The sequence below is a fragment of the Heloderma suspectum genome, chromosome 2 (genome assembly GCF_057233095.1).
Source record: "Heloderma suspectum isolate Gila_16-S chromosome 2, 16-S_ref, whole genome shotgun sequence".
NCBI classification, from domain to species: Eukaryota; Metazoa; Chordata; class Lepidosauria; order Squamata; family Helodermatidae; genus Heloderma; species Heloderma suspectum.
The window spans coordinates 165,723,482-165,741,044 of NC_139459.1; the positions used below are offsets into that span (position 1 = coordinate 165,723,482).

General features: G+C 46.4%; 1 protein-coding gene across 1 annotated transcript in view; it reads right to left on the reverse strand.

The window, feature by feature from the left end:
* LOC146353121 (venom factor-like) overlaps positions 1 to 17,563 on the reverse strand; it is a 105,250-nt gene that overhangs the window by 51,762 nt on the left and 35,925 nt on the right. Inside the window, exons 13-19 of the mRNA XM_084829699.1 lie at positions 16,687 to 16,881; positions 14,788 to 14,949; positions 11,725 to 11,842; positions 11,308 to 11,379; positions 10,425 to 10,658; positions 8,446 to 8,602; positions 6,653 to 6,738 (exon numbers count right to left, since the gene is read on the reverse strand). Coding sequence (XP_084685825.1) covers positions 6,653 to 6,738; positions 8,446 to 8,602; positions 10,425 to 10,658; positions 11,308 to 11,379; positions 11,725 to 11,842; positions 14,788 to 14,949; positions 16,687 to 16,881 — 1,024 coding nt within the window. The remainder of the gene's footprint in view (positions 1 to 6,652; positions 6,739 to 8,445; positions 8,603 to 10,424; positions 10,659 to 11,307; positions 11,380 to 11,724; positions 11,843 to 14,787; positions 14,950 to 16,686; positions 16,882 to 17,563) is intronic.

The following is a 17,563-nucleotide window of genomic DNA, read 5'->3' on the forward strand; positions in this document are numbered from 1 at the left end:
ACTAGAAGCCACTCTGCACCAGTGGAAGCATTGGAACTATGGAACTGTTTCCAGGTACTTGAGGATGAGACTGGAGGACAGCCTGCAAAGGAAGAATTACAGGGGAACCTGCATGAGAGCAAGCAAGAGCCTGAAGTTCAGTCAAGCAGAGGTGATGAAACCAAGGCCTAAAAACAAGAAGAGAAGAGTAGTAGTAGTGGGAGACTCCTTGCTGCATGGGATCAAAACCCAAGTATGTTGTGAAGACCTATGGACTCGTCAGGTATCCTGTCTCCCAGGAGAATGGATTAGAGACGTGACTAAAGGGTTGCCTACACTCATAAAGCCCACTGACAGGTATCCCTTTCTTCTCATCCATGTGGGAAGAAATGATACCGCCAAGCAGAGCTACGAAGAAATCACATCAGACTTTGAAGCTTTGGGAAGGAAACTCAAGAACTTTGGGGCCCAGATAGTTTTCTCATCCATCCTTCCAATAGTTAGAAGAGGGATAGAAAGGGAAATAAAAATACTCTGGGTGAATGACTAGCTACAAAGGTGGTGCTGGCATGAGAGATTTGGATTCTGGGACCACTGCCTATTCTTCCTGGAAGATGGACTGTTGGCAAGTGATGGGTTGCACCTCACAAAGGCTGGGAAGAATGTGTTTGGCCACAGCATGAAGAACTTCATCAAGAGGGCTTTAAACTGAATCCTACAGGGGAGGGAGTGTATTGCCCCTGCATTTGGCTCTGAACTCTTCATTTAGAGGTGCCAAGATAGTGATAAATCAGATCCAGGTTTACTGATAAAGGAGTACTTTATTGAGTAACTTATAGCACACAGGCGTACCCAATGGTTGAATCAGACAGCTTCTCTGAACCCAGAGCCATGGGGTACAATAGGTTTTATAGCATACATGTTAGCCATGAGGCAGCATGACAGCATGACACTAGCAAGTGCCCCCGAGCGTTCATTCCCAGCATACACTCACTAAGCTTACTAGCAAGAGAATTGCACTAATAATGAACTTAAGCAAGGCATTATGGATCTCTAGGCCCCTCTAACACTACAGGTGACTTGGTTACACTCCTGGGGCCAATACAGGGAGACATAAAGTTGGGGGTAACAATGGATGAAGGCTCATGCACCACAACGGAGAGAACAGCTCTAATAGTGCCCAATAATAGTCTTCACAAACATGTAGGAAGAAAGCCAGACTATAAAGCACATGGTCTTTGATCTCTATTCACTAATGCCCAGAGTATGGGAAACAAACAGAACGAACTTGAACTCTTAATACAAGAGGGAAATTATGACTTGATAGGTATAACTGAAACTTGGTGGAATGACTCTCATGACTGGAATACAGCAATTGAAGGATATAACCTGTTCAAAAAGAACAGGAGGAACAGAAAGGGAGGTGGAGTTGCACTGTATGTGAAAAACACATATCTCTGCACAGAAATACAGGAGGATGAGCTTGGTAGCCTCATAGACAGCACCTTGGTTAAAATAAATGGAGCAAAGAATAAAAGGAACATGGTGGTCGGAGTCTACTACCGGCCACCCAACAAAGGAGAAGACGAGGATGAACCTTTTGAAAAGCAAATTGCCAGTGTTTCAAGGAAGCATGATGTAATAGTAATGGGGGAGTTCAATTTCCCAATATTTGTTGGGAGACAAATTCTGCAAAACATGGCCCTTCCAAGAAATTCCTGACTTGGGTTGCAGATAACTTCCTCCTACAGAAAACAGAGGAAGGAACTAGAGGATTGGCTATTCTTGACTTGATCCTAACCAACAGAGTTGATTTAGTGGATAAAGTAGCAGTTATGGGAACTCTGGGGGAAAGTGACCACGTTATACTTGAGTTCATGGTTCTAAAGGAAGCAAAAGCTGAGTGTAGCCAAACATGTACCAAGGATTTTAGGAAAGCTGATTTTAATAAACTCAGAACAATGATCAGTAAGGTCCCATGGCAAGTGACTCTAATGAGAAAAGGAGTCCAAGATGGGTGGGAGTTTTTAAAAAAGGAAATTCTTAAGGCACAATTACAAACAATTCCAACAAGAAAAAAAGGCGGAAGACAACAGAAGAAGCCAATGTGGCTTCACAAAAAGCTTAGAGATACTTGAAAACAAAAAAGCACACATATAGGAAGTGGAAGGAAGGCCAAGTGACAAAGGAAGAGTACAGGCAGGTAGCACAGAATTGCAGGAATGGTGTCAGGAAGGCTAAAGCTGAGAATGCGCTGAAGTTAGCGAGGGATGCTAAAAGCAACAAAAAGGCTTTCTTCAGATACATGCATAGTAAAAGGCAGAGGAAAGAAATGGTGGTTCAGCTATTAAATAAGGATGGCAAAATGATAACAGATGAGAAGGAAAAGGCAGAAGTGCTCCATTCCTACTTCGGCTCAGTGTTCTCCCAAAAGAGGGTATATGAGCCCACTGGCAAAGGCGAAGTACAGGCTGAAGGGGCAGGATTGCATCTTGAGATTGATAGGCATAAGGTCAAGGAACACCTAATTACTCTGAATGAGTTCAACTCCCCAGGACCAGATGAACTGCATCCTAGAGTAATAAAGGAACTGGCAGAAGAGCTCTCAGAACCGCTGTCTATTCTCTTTGAGAAATCATGGAGGACGGGGGAAGTGCCAGATGCCTGGAGGAGGGCTGATGTCCCTATCTTCAAAAACGGTAAAAAGGAGGAACCTGGCAACTACAGACCAGTCAGTCTGACATCAATCCCTGGGAAAATTCTGGAGCAGATGATAAAGCAATCCATCTGGAAGCACCTTGAAAACAATGCAGTGATTACTTGAAGCCAACATGGATTTGTCAAGAACAAATCCTGCCAGACTAATCTGATCTCATTTTTTGATCAGGCAACCTCCCTTGTGGACTGTGGGAATGCTGTGGACATAATATATCTCGACTTTAGCAAAGCTTTCGACAAAGTGCCCCATGATATCCTGATTAGCAAACTAGCTCTAAGTGGGCTAGATGAAACAACGATCAGGTAGGGATGTTGGAGAATTCCACCATGGATTCCAGGGAGGACGAATGCCAGCACATTCGGCCCCCCGGAATCCATGGCGGAACCAAGCCACCCACCCCACCACCCCGCGAAATGGGCCCAGAACGGAGCCTACCTTTGTCGTCCGTTCCAGTGCTCCTCGAATAGCAGCCGCACATGCGGCCGCCATTCACCTCTTTTGAAAGGCCGTGATAGGCTACGTAAGTATTTACGTATGTGAATACGTAAATACTTTTACGTATGTGAATGCATTTACGTAGGGATGTACGAAAGTCACTTCCCTGTTCACGGATTATGTTGATGGTGGGGGGGAGGTGTTCCGTCCCTCCCCCCAGAATCCGTCCCTGCAGTCAGCCGTGATAGGCTATGTAAATGTTTTTAAATCCGCTACACTATTTGTGTTCCCCTTATTTTCGCCGTCTTAGTCTATGTAAATCTTGACGTAGACTAAGACGTGCCAAAATAAGGAATGCAAATGGCGGCGGCCATAGCCGCCGCCATTTGCATACACGCGTTTTGTTTTTGTTTTTTTAAAGTCAGACGTGATAAGCTATGTAAACATTTACGTAGCCTATGCCTATCACGTCTTTTTTTTTTTTTTAACTGGAAATGGTGGTGGTGGCAGCTGGTCGGAAGACCAGCCACCGCCGCGCCACCGCTGGAGCCGCCGCCGCCGCCCGGAAGATCTGCCCCAGGTAAGTCTCGTCCCGTGGGGGGCCAGGGGGGCAGGCCGTTCCGCCACCGATTTCGGGGGGCCGAATGCACTGGCATTCGGCCTCCCCGAGATCCGTGGCGGAATTCTCTGACATCCCTACATTTACGTATATGAATACGTACAAATATATATGTAGCCTATCACAGCAATGGGAAGGAACGCAAATGGCGGCTGCTGTAGCCGCCATTTGCGTCCGTGTCTTTAGCCATGATAGGCTACGTATATATTTACATAGCCTATCACAGCTAAAGACACGGACGCAAATGGCAGCGGCTACGGCAGCTGCCATTTGCGTCCCTGTGCAGACCAGCGGCTGGATGTCTGGCTGCAGGCAGCCCCGGCTGGTGGCTCCGCAGAGTTGCTGTAGAGCGGAGCCGGCTGGGGAGGATTCCAGGGGGAGGGATGGAGCACCTCCCCGCAACCGCGGATAGCCCAGCGTGGAGCCAGGTAAGAGTTTCGTACATCCCTACGATCAGGTGGATCCACAGTTGGCTACAGAATAGGACTCAAAGAGTGCTTATCAATCGAATCTTCTCAAACTGGGGAGAGGTAACGAGCGGGGCACTGCAGGGCTCAGTCCTGGGCCCAGTGCTCTTCAACATTTTTATTAATAACTTGGAGGAGGAGGTGCAGGGAATGCTGATCATATTTGCAGATGACACAAAATTGGGTGGAATAGCTAATACCCTGGAAGAGAGAAACAGAATTCAAAATGATCTTGATAGGCTGGAGTGCTGGGCAGAAAACAACAGAATGTTGTTCCCCTCTACTCAGCACTGGTTAGGCCTCATTTGGAGTACTGTGTCCAGTTCTGGGCACCGCACTTTAAGAAGGATGCAGACAAGCTGGAGAGGGTTCAGGGGAGGGCAACAAAGATGATCAGGGGACTGGAAACAAAGCCCTATGAGGAGAGACTGAAAGAACTGGGCATGTTTAGCCTTGCGAAGAGAAGACCGAAGGGAGATATGATAGCACTCTTCAAGTACTTGAAAGCTTGTCGCAGAGAGGAAGGACAGGATCTCTTCTTGATCATACCAGAGTGCAGGGCACAGTATAATGGGCTCAAGTTACAGGAAGCCAGATTCTGTCTGAACATCAGGAAAAATATCCTGACTGTTAGCGCAATACAACAATGGAACCAATTACCTAGGGAGGTAGTGGGCTCTCCCACACTGGAGGCATTCAAAATGAAGCTGGACAGCCATCTGTCAGGGATGCTTTGACTTAGATTCCTGCACTGAGCAGAGGGTTGGGCTTGATGGTCTTATAGGCCCCTTCCAACCCTACTATTCTATGATTCTATGACTCTTTAAGTCCCACTATGTTTTCTATTGTGCTTAGTCCCTAGGAAGTGTGTTTAGGATTGCAGCCTTAGAGACCAATCTCTTTATACAACTTCTCCTTGGTTGCAGCAACTTGAAGCCTCGTATGTGAGAGGGACAAGTAAAGATGGCCATTCTACCCTTGAGAGATTCTTGGCTTGGGTTATTTGTCTGGAAGCTTTAAAAAGTGGCCAGAATTCTGATTCCAGCTGCTCACTTAAGGACCTTTCAAGACAGTGTGAGTTTTCTTTCTTTTTTCCCAGTTAACATGCAATTGTTATTTATTTGTTGAAGTGTAACCAGATGCGAGAAGCTTAATCCAGATGGAAGCACTGTGGGTGGGGAAATCTACCAATCTGGATAGGGGGATTCAACTAGTGTTTGATGGGGTTGCACATCCCTCAAAGACCAAGCTCATAGCTTGGGCTGGTCCTGGATTTGGTGATGTCTATGGGAGTACAGGTGAGCAGTAGGCAGGAATGCTGTGCCTTTTACCAACTTTGGTTGGTATGTCAGCTGCAGTCCTATCTAGGGAAAGTGGACTGAGTACATCCAGTCTCTAGGTGGGGCAATCTTTGAAGATGGCTTTGACAACTTCAGCTGGTGTACAGTTTGGCTGCTCCAGATGGATGGCTTATATTGCACCAAATCTGCACCAGCTGCGCTGGTCACCAGTGTGTTTCCAGGCCCAAACCAAAGTGCTGTTTTTGACCTTTAAGGTAGAGGTGGGCAAATTGTGTTGCTCCTGAAGTTTTGGCCTATAATTCCCATCAGACCTAGCCAGCATAGCCCATGGTGAGGGATGATGTGAGTTGTAGGCCAAAACATCTGGAGGGACACAAGTTGCTCACCCCTTCTGCAGACTTAAAGTGTTTGGATCCAAGCTATTTGAAGGACTGCTGATTAAGGACCTGCTGATGTGTTAAGATCATAGTCGGAGGCCCAACTTACTGGCCTGCCATTAAGATGTGTAAGGTTGGTGGGCACTAGAGACAGGGCCTTCTCAGTGGTGGATCGAGCCTTATGGAATTTCTTCTCAAGAGATGGCTGGTTCCATCTGTTGTTTTTAAGGTTTTTACAATGTATTCTTTTTCTTTGGCTTTTAACTGAAGGGGTTTTATTATATATGCCACTTTTTAAATATATGTAGTGCTTTTGTTAAGTTTTGGATTTGGGTTATTTTAACAATTTCATTTTTAAAATTAAATTTAAAACTGTTCTATGATTTTATGGACTTATTATATTGATATTGGATTGTATGTTTTATATTGTAAGCTGCCTTGGGAAAACAGTCTTGAAAGGCTAAGAAATTCATTAAATAAACCAAACAAATGAACAAACAAAAGAAGGACTATCAATCAGAGTGTAGAAGCAAGAAAATTTCAGCAGGCCCAGCTTTTCTTGCCCATGCAATGACAACGAAATCTACTGAAGTTATTTCTTCTTCCTCCTGGAGCACAGGAAGGAATCTAGGAATCCCACCTCTCCCAATTTTTATGCCTTTTCATCAAAGGCCAACCTTCTCCATAAGGAACTTAACCAGAGTCAGCTATACACCTGACCAAAGCTGGACATGCAGTTGTCTTGTGCATCTCACCTTTTGTCTGGGAGAGACTGATGGCCAGCACCTCCCAGGTGGTGATGGAGTCCTTCAGGTACACAGGAACCACTTTGGAAAAGACCCTGGAAGTATGAGAGGAGGTGATGGTGAGCAGGGGATTTGGCAGGGCAGGGCATGGTGGAGCCAGTGCTACTTGCAGAGAGGGATTTCTTGCCTAAGTCAGGGATATCATGCCCTCCCTCACACAGTGATCTGGCCTTTTTTCTTGTTAAAGGATATTTTTCCAGAGGAGTGGATGAGGAAATGACTGCAGTTAATGAGACCAACTGCTTCCCTTCTGCCGTTGTTTCTTTCCAAAGCAACAAAGAGGCCCACCCAAGGGCTGTCTTGCCCACCCTTCCATACAAAAAAATAAATAAATCCCTGCACATAGGAAATTAGCATGTCAGGGAGGGAATTCTAGGCTAGGATTCTCCTTGATATGCTAGTTTTCTACACATAGGAATGTTTTTTGAGGGAGGAGAGAGCACTCTATCATGTGAGCCTCCATCTGCAGGTTGAAAGGTAGAAGTGGCATTAGCCTGGACAGGTCTAGGGGACCCTACTTAGACCATGAAAGACAATGGCCAGGGAGGAGGAAAGCATGAGAGTTCTATCCAAACTGCACAAAGGCATGTCTCTCTTTAATGAGGGACAGCAATTTGCATAAGAAAACAGCAGAAACATTGCACATAGAGCTGCCTGTCTGGATGCATTGTCAATGCTAACTAACAGAGGTGTCTCTGTAAGGTGCCACTAGGCTCAAATCGGGGAATTTGGCAGCAGGTTCCAGGCCCCTCACTCCCTGTGTCACCAGGGCAGCTCTCAGGCAGAAGGTGCTATTGGTCTGATCTTTACTGCTCTGTGGCACCACCCACTTAATGGCCAGAGGGGCACTGTGGTTTGTCAGCCCACCAAGGCCAGCTGATCTGGGGAGCAAATAGAGGGCCTGGCTGGCCTTATGTAACTGTTCCCTCAGGCTTGGTTCAGTCTAAGCAACTCATCAGATGGAGCAGGTGCTCTAGAGAACCACTGCTTTGTGGAACTTAACCACCTGACTGGCCTGGACTACACCATTGCCTCTGGCCCCTCTGAACTTTGTTTGCTCCTGCAGACCTTGACTTCTGGCTTACCTAGATGATGCACCTGCCTCTGGTCTTTGCTGATAGCTCTGGCCTTATCAAGAGACAGACAACGTGCAGGTTTGACCTCACAGGACTCTGATATGATCCTTTCCCATGTGGGCTCTCTCAATTGGAGTGTCAAGAATTGCTTCAGTAATCGCCACATGTTCCCTGCATATGTGTAGAGACTGGCTTTTGGCATTCACAGAATCCCAGGTTTCATTCCCCCTCTAAAAGCCAGGTTTCTAACTCTTATGGCTGCAATGCAAAACCTAGAGAAACATGTTGCCAGCAACTGGTGTAATCTTTGTAATTGGGCTGGGCTGGGCTGGGCCTTCAGTGGGCAGGGGATGGAGCTTCAGCACTCTGTGCAACTCCAGGTAATTTCCCAAAGCCTTCGCTTCTTGCACAGGCCCTTCCTACCTGCACAATCTACATTTGCCCTCTAACTTTCTGGTTCCCCCAGTTCATGTCCAAACATGTCTAAATATTTTGAACAACTGAATCCTAGGAACAGGAGAAAAGATGCACAATAAGTGAATATGGGCAATTCTGCTTAACACATAATTAGTCCACTTAGCAGAATGTGGGTTTCCTTAATCAGAATTGTTTTCATGTCACAAAACACAAACACATACACATATATATGGACAGCCTTGCTCATACCCATCCGAATCTGCCTCCAGAGGGAGGGTCTCCGCCATCCACAGCCAGCTCTCAGGAAACTGGGTCCTCATCTGCTCCCCTGATAGTTCATAGTTGTCATCCTCCTCTCCACCTTCCTCCCAGTCCTCCTCCGCTCTGCCTTCCTCTGGCACATTTGCTAGGAATGGCACTATGACAGATTCACTCAGCATTGTCAATTTTGTTTGAAAATGTGACTCGGGCGACATTAATATAATTTGTCTTCGACTTGTCTCGATTCTATCTGAGTCGACTGGTCACAAATGAGAAGAGATCCTAGTTTAGGGTGGCCCCTATTGCTGGGATGGGATGCATGTTTGTGGTATAGGCTTTTTTTCCTTTTTCTGGCTAAAGCCAAAATGCAAGCACTGTGGGACTCATAGAGTAAAAGGTACCAGTCTCCACCCTTTCAGCAGATCAGCTGACTTTAGGTGTCCCGAAGGAGACCCTTGCTTTGTTCATTGCTTGGGGAACAGGTGTTACCTCATGTCTGAGGCCTAGCTCTCATTGAAATGGTAAACCTGGATCTGGGCTGTATCTCTTCAGGCTGCAGCTCACATGATGGAATCCTTCCTTGTGAAGAAAAAGTTCCTACGCATGGAACAAACATGCCAGGGAGAAAATTAGTCCAGCCTTCCCCAACCTGGCGCCTTCCAGATGTGTTGGGACTGCAACTCCCATAATTCCCAGGCAGCATGGTTATTAGCCATGCTGTGTGGGAATTATGGGAGCTGCAGTCCTAACACATCTGGAAGGTGCCAGGTTGGGGAAGGCATAGCTAAGCTAAAACCCTTCTCCCTGACACACTAATTTTCTATGCATACGGACTGGAATGGTTGTTGTGGAGATGCATTCGGTTTTATGAGGCCACACCTCCTGCAGTATGAAGTGTTGCTACAGGGCAGTATCCTATTGTGCCTGCAACCTGAAATGAATGGAAACGCTAATTTCCAGAACGGGGCAGGTCAGCAGAGCTCATGGAAGGGAGCTCTGCTGACCTGTCCTGATCTGGAAACCACTGGTTTCCACAGTTACTTTTAGAACCTCTAACTCCCTGTGGTGCTAGCAGTCAGTCCCACTGGTGCAACACTATCAGCAAAAGCACAGCAGCCTCACTGGATACTGCCCACAGTCTGCAGACTGAAGTCCAGACACAGGTATACCGGAACTAGGCCTGTGGTGGTGGTGGCGGCGGCAGCTGATGACAACAATGACAAGTATTTTGCCAGCCATCTTCTACTTCCCACAATGGGAAACTCGGCACAAATGGCATTTTCCTCCAATTGATAATCCTTTTCTCCAGCAAAGAGAAAAGACTAATGCAATGGCCAGCTAGAGCTTTGCATGACCATTGCAAAACTGGCTCCTCTCGCAATTCTTCATTCCTTAATGAAGCAGTTTTCAGACTTTCTAACTTTAGGGTTCCCTTTCCACATTGACTTTGTCTGGGCATCTGCCACAGAACTCCTGTACACAATCTTTCCAGAGACATGTTTTAGGGTCCACACTAAGATTCATGCAGGGCAACTGGTCAGGCCTGTTGGCTCTCACCACTGCCTAGTGGGAAGTGAGAATGTGATCTATTCTGGTGAGTGCACAGTTCAGGTGAAGATCAGTAGCAGTGGGCCAGTGGTCTTTGAGGGAGACTACTCAGTCACTGCTGATTTTCATATTGAGGAATGCCTGATAAGATTACAAGGACTCCAGGAACACAGCTTGGAAACCAACCAACAGAGCTCTCTGGGCATGGTTGGCCTTTACAGCACTGCTTCTGCTGCTTTTGCTATAAGGGATTGGGGATCTGTTAAAAATGTTTTATGAAACAAAGCAAAAGTACTGTGGTACAAGAAGATGCAAGATAACTTATTCAGGGCAGCCCCTAGAGGCGGATACAGTGATATAGTCTTCCAGTGTGTGTTGCATGTTTGCAAGAAAGACACCAAACAAACGTAGTTTCAAACCGGCCAACTCACAGTTAAACAATGCTGTCCCATTCATCTGTAGAAGGTGTTTGGACTGATTGTCCCCAGTCAAAGATGTACCAAAGATGTGATAGCAGCAGTCAAGGAAGGCCTGAACACACTCCGGGCCCTCCAGGATGTATTTGGCTCGACGATCACAGGAATAGCCCATGGGATTTTCTTGCATGCCATCCTCACAGCATTCCCGCTGGAACTGACTCTCATATTCCCGGGCTTCAGAAAGAAAGAGGGGGAAAGGTGGGTAAATGGAGGGAGAGGGAGCAGGTCAACATATATGTACAAGGGGAACCACATGCACCAACAGCAGCATGCAAGCCTAAAGAGGAGATTTGAGCAGAAACCGGCACAAATCAGGAGGCCATGAACTGAGTAGGTAAATTAGGATTATTCCTAATTCTCTCAGGATGACCTCAGTGGTAGAGTACATGCGTTAGATGCAGAAGGTTCCAGGTTCAATCCTTAGCATCTCCACTTTAAGAGAAAGATCAGTTAGCACAGGTGGCAACTAGTGGCCCTCCAGTTGTTTTGGCCTACTACTCCCATCAGCCTGAGCCAGCATTGCCAATGGAAGGGATGATGGGAGTTGTAGGCCAAAATATGTGGAGGGCCATAAGTTGCCCACCCCTGAGGTAGCAGATGATGTGAAGGATCTTTCTCTACCTGAGACCCAGGGGAATTGCTGTCAGTCAGAGCAGGCAGTCCTGGACCAGACAGTCTGACCTAGTATAAGGCAGCTTCCTATGATTATTCCTGAATAGGATTTTTCAGGAACAACTGAAAGCATGGAAGTAAGCATTAGTTTAAGGCCCTGTGTACAAGCATAGAGTTATGTTGGTGAAAAGGAGGAGGAGGAGATGTGTACCTTTGGCTGCTTTCTTCTCTGAGATGAGGAGCGAGCGGCGGCGGCGGTTTTGGGACCTGCAGCGCTTACCTCCTGAGAGAGACCAGTACATGTCAGCTCTGTGGGAAGTAGGACTAAAGAAGGATAGGATGGGAGGAGCGCAGTTAACTGAACTAAACTTTTCCCTGTGAGGGCCTGCCAGACATCGTGTGCCCATTATCTTCCCCACTGGCTTAGTAGGGATGCATGTGGATCTTCAAGTGAGCAATTGTGAGCCAGACCTGTGCTCACCAGTTGGGTCTTTCCCGGCTGGGATTAGTGCCAGCCTATATGCCTTCCATTCCAAAAGTAGGCCATCCCCATCGGAGGATTAATCTGCCTTCAGCCTGTTGCTGAAGCTACCCAGCCCACCATCATAACCCTTCCATTTCATCTCACCTGTCCCAAAGCCAGAACTGGTCTGCAGTGCCAGCCCAGCATCCAGAAAGACACCAGCACCATCCCTGCCACCTCCTGTCGTGCAGCCGATATCACTCTTCTCCACAGTGTCCCAAATCTGAGAAAACAGATGTTCAGTGACATTGTGGAACTCAGCAAGAGCTGACTGGAAACCAGAATCAAGCAGAGCTGGGCCAACTGCTCTAAGAACAATATCTGTAGAGGCATCAGGGAAGCTGTAGGCAGTCCAAGAGCGGAGCCTAGGAGACTTTGCAATGCAGCAGAAGATGGTGGATGCAAGAACTTACATGTGGCAGCACCACTCCCAAAAGTGCATACAGCCCTCTGTGATCTTGCAAAAGGAGTCTTCTAGCACCGCTAGGGGTGGGCAACTTATGGCCCACTACCATCACGTGGTCTAGTGACTGGGGTAGGCAAGATATCTTGGGCTTGCTATTTTCTCAGTCGTTCGGTTGTGGTGACTCTCTTATGAAGGAAAGGTACTCTGCACGTGCCCTGAACTGCTTTATTATTATTGCTTCAGCTGCCCATTGCCTGAGCCTTGGGGCCAGTTTATACAATCAAGGTGTACATTTTCCCCCAGACTGTAACCATTTCAGAATGCCAGTGGAGATTTGCACGTTGAATGCTTCCCCACCAAAACACAAAATCCTGCATGTAGAAAATTAGCAATTTTTGCTGTGAAATCCTTTTCTTCAGTAGGGAGAAAATACTATTTTTTCTGTGAAATAAATATTTGAAAATTAGCAGGTCAGGGAAAACGCTTTAACCTAGTCTTTCCCCTGACATAGTACTTTACTACGCCCACGGACTGTCATTGTTCTTTTCTAATGACTGAATATTTTAATATATAGCCCCCTGCCTTACATCCACAATCTGACAGAGTATAGCCCAGCTCTGCCTTTACATCTCGATTCAGCTGACTGAATAAAATGGCCCTTAGCAGCGGAAAGCAGGTTTCACAGCCTGGCTTAAACAGTGCTCTGCCTCTCTGCCTCCAGCTGCATATTGCTAAGGCGAATGAGCATTCCATTCATTGTGCAGATTGGGCTGGTGACATGCAGCTGAGCAGTGCACATTCCACTCAGTGGAGATCAGTGGTGGGCACACAGCATGTTGTGCAGACACACAGCCAACAATCTGATTGGTTCCTCTCTGGGCAGCCTGAGAAAAGACCAAGATGCCACTGCCTGCATGATATGTAAGAGCTGAAACAGATACTGCAGAGATCTGCACAGGGTTAGTTTTCAAAATATGCATCACTGCATAAATTTTGGTGATCAGATTTTATATTCAGCAAAAAATATATAATTTTGAACAATAACACTTTTTAACATTCCTAAATGCCAAAGAGTACTTTGGGGGCAATGTTTTGAATATTCTGAGCCAAAGGATATATGTATGGCTTGTTTGCAAACATTTTTACCAAATGCAAAAAGTGATATTCCTCTTTCAATGATTTTTGGCTTCGTTGAAAGGGGACAAACTGTTCACCACTTCAAAGGACAGTAAGTGGTGATTCTCTTGTATTGCAATCTCCCACAATTCTGAATTCACCTTCTGCATTTGTTTGTAACTAACTTCCTGTTACATTCAACATTCAGATAACCTACAAATGCAACTGACACAGACAGGGTGGTTAAAAAGCCACCATGGCATAATAACCACCCTGTGATTGTAAAAACCAGGGGGGTGTTTCCACTAGCGATTTACTCCAACCTGGCTGCATGTTGAGGGTGTTAGGGATACGTGATGTCGTACCCATCCAGCAGCCACCCCGGAGCTTATCAGGGAAAAATCAGTTTTCCTGAGACTGCTTAAAGTCTGATTCTTTTCCTTAAGTTGGGTTCTCCCCGGTATAGTTGTTGTATGCTCCAACCCCCGCATTTAGCTCGGGTATGCTAGCCCTGCCCAGGGTGTGCCTTTCACCGTGACACCAGTCAAGGGGTGTTTCCTCCCATTGTGCTGGATGAGGCTTGGCCTCTGAATGACCACAGAAATAACAGAGAAACCCCCCAATTGACACAGCACATATCAAAGCCCAATTCCTTAAACTCAATCTCCAGGCTCCGATTCATTGCCTTAGGACGTAACTCCTTCCCTGCTTCCTTCTAGAGATCCTGTGCATTAAAATTGGGGCTGGTTTTGGTCTCTTTCCCACAACAAACCCATTATTGTCTCCTCAGAAGTAACTCCCATTGCGGTCAATTATGTCCTCTGAGTTAAAATGGGGGCTGGTTTCCCTCTTTGTGTTCTCCCCCCCCTTTCCTAGCACAAGCATATGTGTGTGTACTCGAAAGTAACTCCCATTGCAGTCAATGAGGCTTGCTCCTGCAATGCAGGTGCATCTGGACTTTCAGGGGAAAGGAGAAGGGGGGATGCCTCTCTTATTGGTTGAGCAGCCCCTTCCAGTCAGATGATGTTCACTTCACCCCCTCACCCGGAAGTATGTTACTGCTGTGGAGAATCTGCTTGTGGAACCGTGCTCACAGCAGAGCCGATTCCTTTAAAAAAATCCAGTATTCCTCTATTAGCTTCTCCTTCCATTGTCATGGAAACACAGCCCTGGTCATTAAATTGTAGTTTTAAGAGATCTGAGGTAGCAAAACCATATGTAGCAGCAGTGCCTTCGGCCCCAGTGACTAAGGGCGCAATCCTATGTTAACACAGAAAAATTCATACCGCTCCCATGGTTGGAATGGTAGGGCTTTTTCTGCCTAAGCATCCATAGGAAAATGAATGCACCCTTTGGGGGTGGAATGGGAGGCACAACTGCTGCTAAAACAATCATCTCTGAATCTATGTGGTAGTCCTGTGTGACTCAAACCAAGGACAATGCTCATCCAGAAATTAATATGAAAGAACAAGAACATGTGTTTGGGAAGGGATATTTTTTTAATCTGCTTTCTGCTGCCTCAAGCCAGTGGGGGAAAATCCAGCCCATTCGTCTGTGGATTGCAAAATGTAAGAAAGAAGCAAGAGGAAGAAAGACAACCTATTAGCCTGCTGTCCTTCTGCGAAATCCACACATACTGAGCTCACCTTGGCTTGGGAGAGTTTGGACTTCTTGTTTAAAACGTATACAGCTTTATCCACAGCTACCAGGCCCACCTTGGCCCCAGGATCACCACTCACTTTGAGATTCACACGTGCTTTTGGTTGCTGTTCTCTGTTGTCTCGTGCTGACGCACCTGTGACCTTGAGCTTTCATAGGAAGTAAATAAGGAATTAGCTGTGTCAGTGTGTGTGTATGTGTGCTTATATACATGTCTGCCTACTAGAACGTGGAAGCTCTGTCCTTCCATTACAGCTAAAGCTCCTAAAGCTCCTAAAGCTCCAATGCTGGCTGGGGCATGCTGGGAGTTGTAGGCCTTTTCTCTGTCTAAACATGCATAGGATTGCACCCTAAGAGATTGTATTGCAACATGGACAGTTAATCTACTACACACTGGTGACTTTCTGTCAGAGCTGAGTTCACCAGTGGTTAGCACATGCAAAATTTCCCCACATCAGAGAAAAATGCTAGCCTTCGTGCACTTTCTTCAATGTAGTAACATCTTAGTTTTCCACATGGCAGCTCTCCATGTGAAAGTTTGTTGGCAAAGCTAACCAACCACCACCAAAATAAGGTGCCAATGGGGCTTTTTTTTCTTTTTCTTTTTTGCCAAGTGATGCTAGGAACACATTTGGCCCTATATACACTACAAACCTCTATCCATTTCATATGAGCTTAACAAGGATTCATGGGAGCTGCAGGGTACAAGTGACTAACGGCTGAGAATTATCTGTTACAGGCCCACCCACGCTGACCTCAGACCTGAGATTCACAGGGGTTCCCTGGGAAGACAGCATGGCTGTTAAACCCATTTAAGTCTCCAGTGTGGATATGCTTTTTTCAGACTAGAGTGCATCCCTTGTGAAGATTATTAACATGGGAAAGTGGAAGATAATAGTTTAAAAACAGAGTGCTTCCAGATGGAGTGTTCCTAGTGCTACCATTCAAAAGGCATTATGCTGCAATTCCAACCTTTTTCCTTACCGATTTAATGCAGTAAGAAAAAGGACAGAAGAAGTAGTGGGAAAACATGGGAGGGTTACAAGTGGAAGACGTTGCCATCTGGACACCTCGTAAAATTCCGTAAATGAGCCTGGGTGATGGCGCAATAAAAGCCTCATCTGGAAGCACCCTAAATATACATGGGAACCAGTGCTGGTTGCTGCTGAAAATCCTCTCCCCATAGGAAAGGTTTGGTTCTCCTTGGCATGTGGATCCCCTTTGTGGGAAGAACACACACCAGTGCTCACCGCACGGGCGGCCAAGAGCACTGGCCTGGATTTTAGTGCCATGATCTGAAGGGCACATGTATAATGTTGATTTTTATCATCAACCCTGCAAATGTTTGAATGAAGACTTGTGTGGGTAGCTCTATTAGGTATGTTGGACCTCTGTCAAATACAATTTTATTTATTACATTTCTATACCGCCCAATAGCCAAAGATCTCTGAGTGGTTCAGAAAAAAAACTTAACCAGAAAACACACAGAAAAACATAATATAAAAACCTTAAATTTAAAACAGAATAAAACCAAAGTAAAAACTAGGGTAAAAGCCAGCAGCAGTGCAAAGATCTTAAAACACACTAGCACAACGTTTAAAACTGAAGGACTACACATTCTAGGAAATTTAAAAGGCCACCTGGTGCCAGAAAGACCACAAAATAGGTGCCAGGCGAGCCTCTGTGAGGAGGGCATTCCACAACTGGGGAGCCACCACTGAAAAGGCCCTCTCCTTAGTAGCCAGCCACCTCACCTCATTCGGCAGGGGCACCTGGAGAAGGGCATCTGAAGATGATCTTAAGGTGTGGGCAGCTTTATATGGAAGGAGATGAACCTTCAGATCATTCTGCCTTACTCTACTGGTGGGCCCAGCAGAAAGACCTACCGTTCCCATGCAGGTGTCTTTCACATCCACCCAGACAGAGTCTGCCACAATTTCATCATAGCCTATTTTGTAGTAAGCCACAATCCGGAAAGAAGGAATCAGGTCTGAAGTGATGGGCAGAGACATAATCACTGGATTCTGTCCCATTTGCCTGGGCTGCCTCCCAGCTTGCAACACCTTCCCTTTGTTCAGGATCTGCAAGGAGAACAGGAGTTATGGGGACTGTTTGGAAGAAATCCCCTATAACATATATTTAGTGGTACCAAATAACCATTAACAGGGTTGTAGCTAATATGAGCAGCTTGGGCCTACAAGTGAGATAAAAGGAGCCAGGAATTGTCCCCTTTTTCTGATCTTGCTCCTATGTCCTTAACAGCAGCTTGACACATAGACATTTAGCTGGTGAAGCTTCTCCTGGCATGGACCCATGACATTTAACTTGGAATAAAAACAACATATTTCAAGAAGCGAGTAACCACAACCAGCAAGATGAAGTAGGGCAATGCTATGCTTGGGATGAAAAAACAAACAAAAACCTACCTTGTCCTCTAGCTGGATTTCAGCCCTATCTGAATAGCCTTTCCTGTGGGGTGTCATGCCCCCGCTGGAGGAATCCTCCTCCTCCAAGGAGCTAGAGCTCCCAGAGACAGTCGCCACCAAGAAGCCATCCATCTCAGGAGACCTGGGGGGAGCCTGGGCCCTCAGGGGAGATGACCGTGGGTCTGTCCCCGCAGGAGGAGCAGAGTTCTGCCTCTGAGGTGGAGGCTGGGGGACCCCTAGCCCCCAAGAACGTTGTTTCCACAAGAGGCAAGTCAGTACGACTTCTCTGAGAAGAAGTGCTCGATTACAAAGGAGGACTCCTCAAGAGGACAGGACT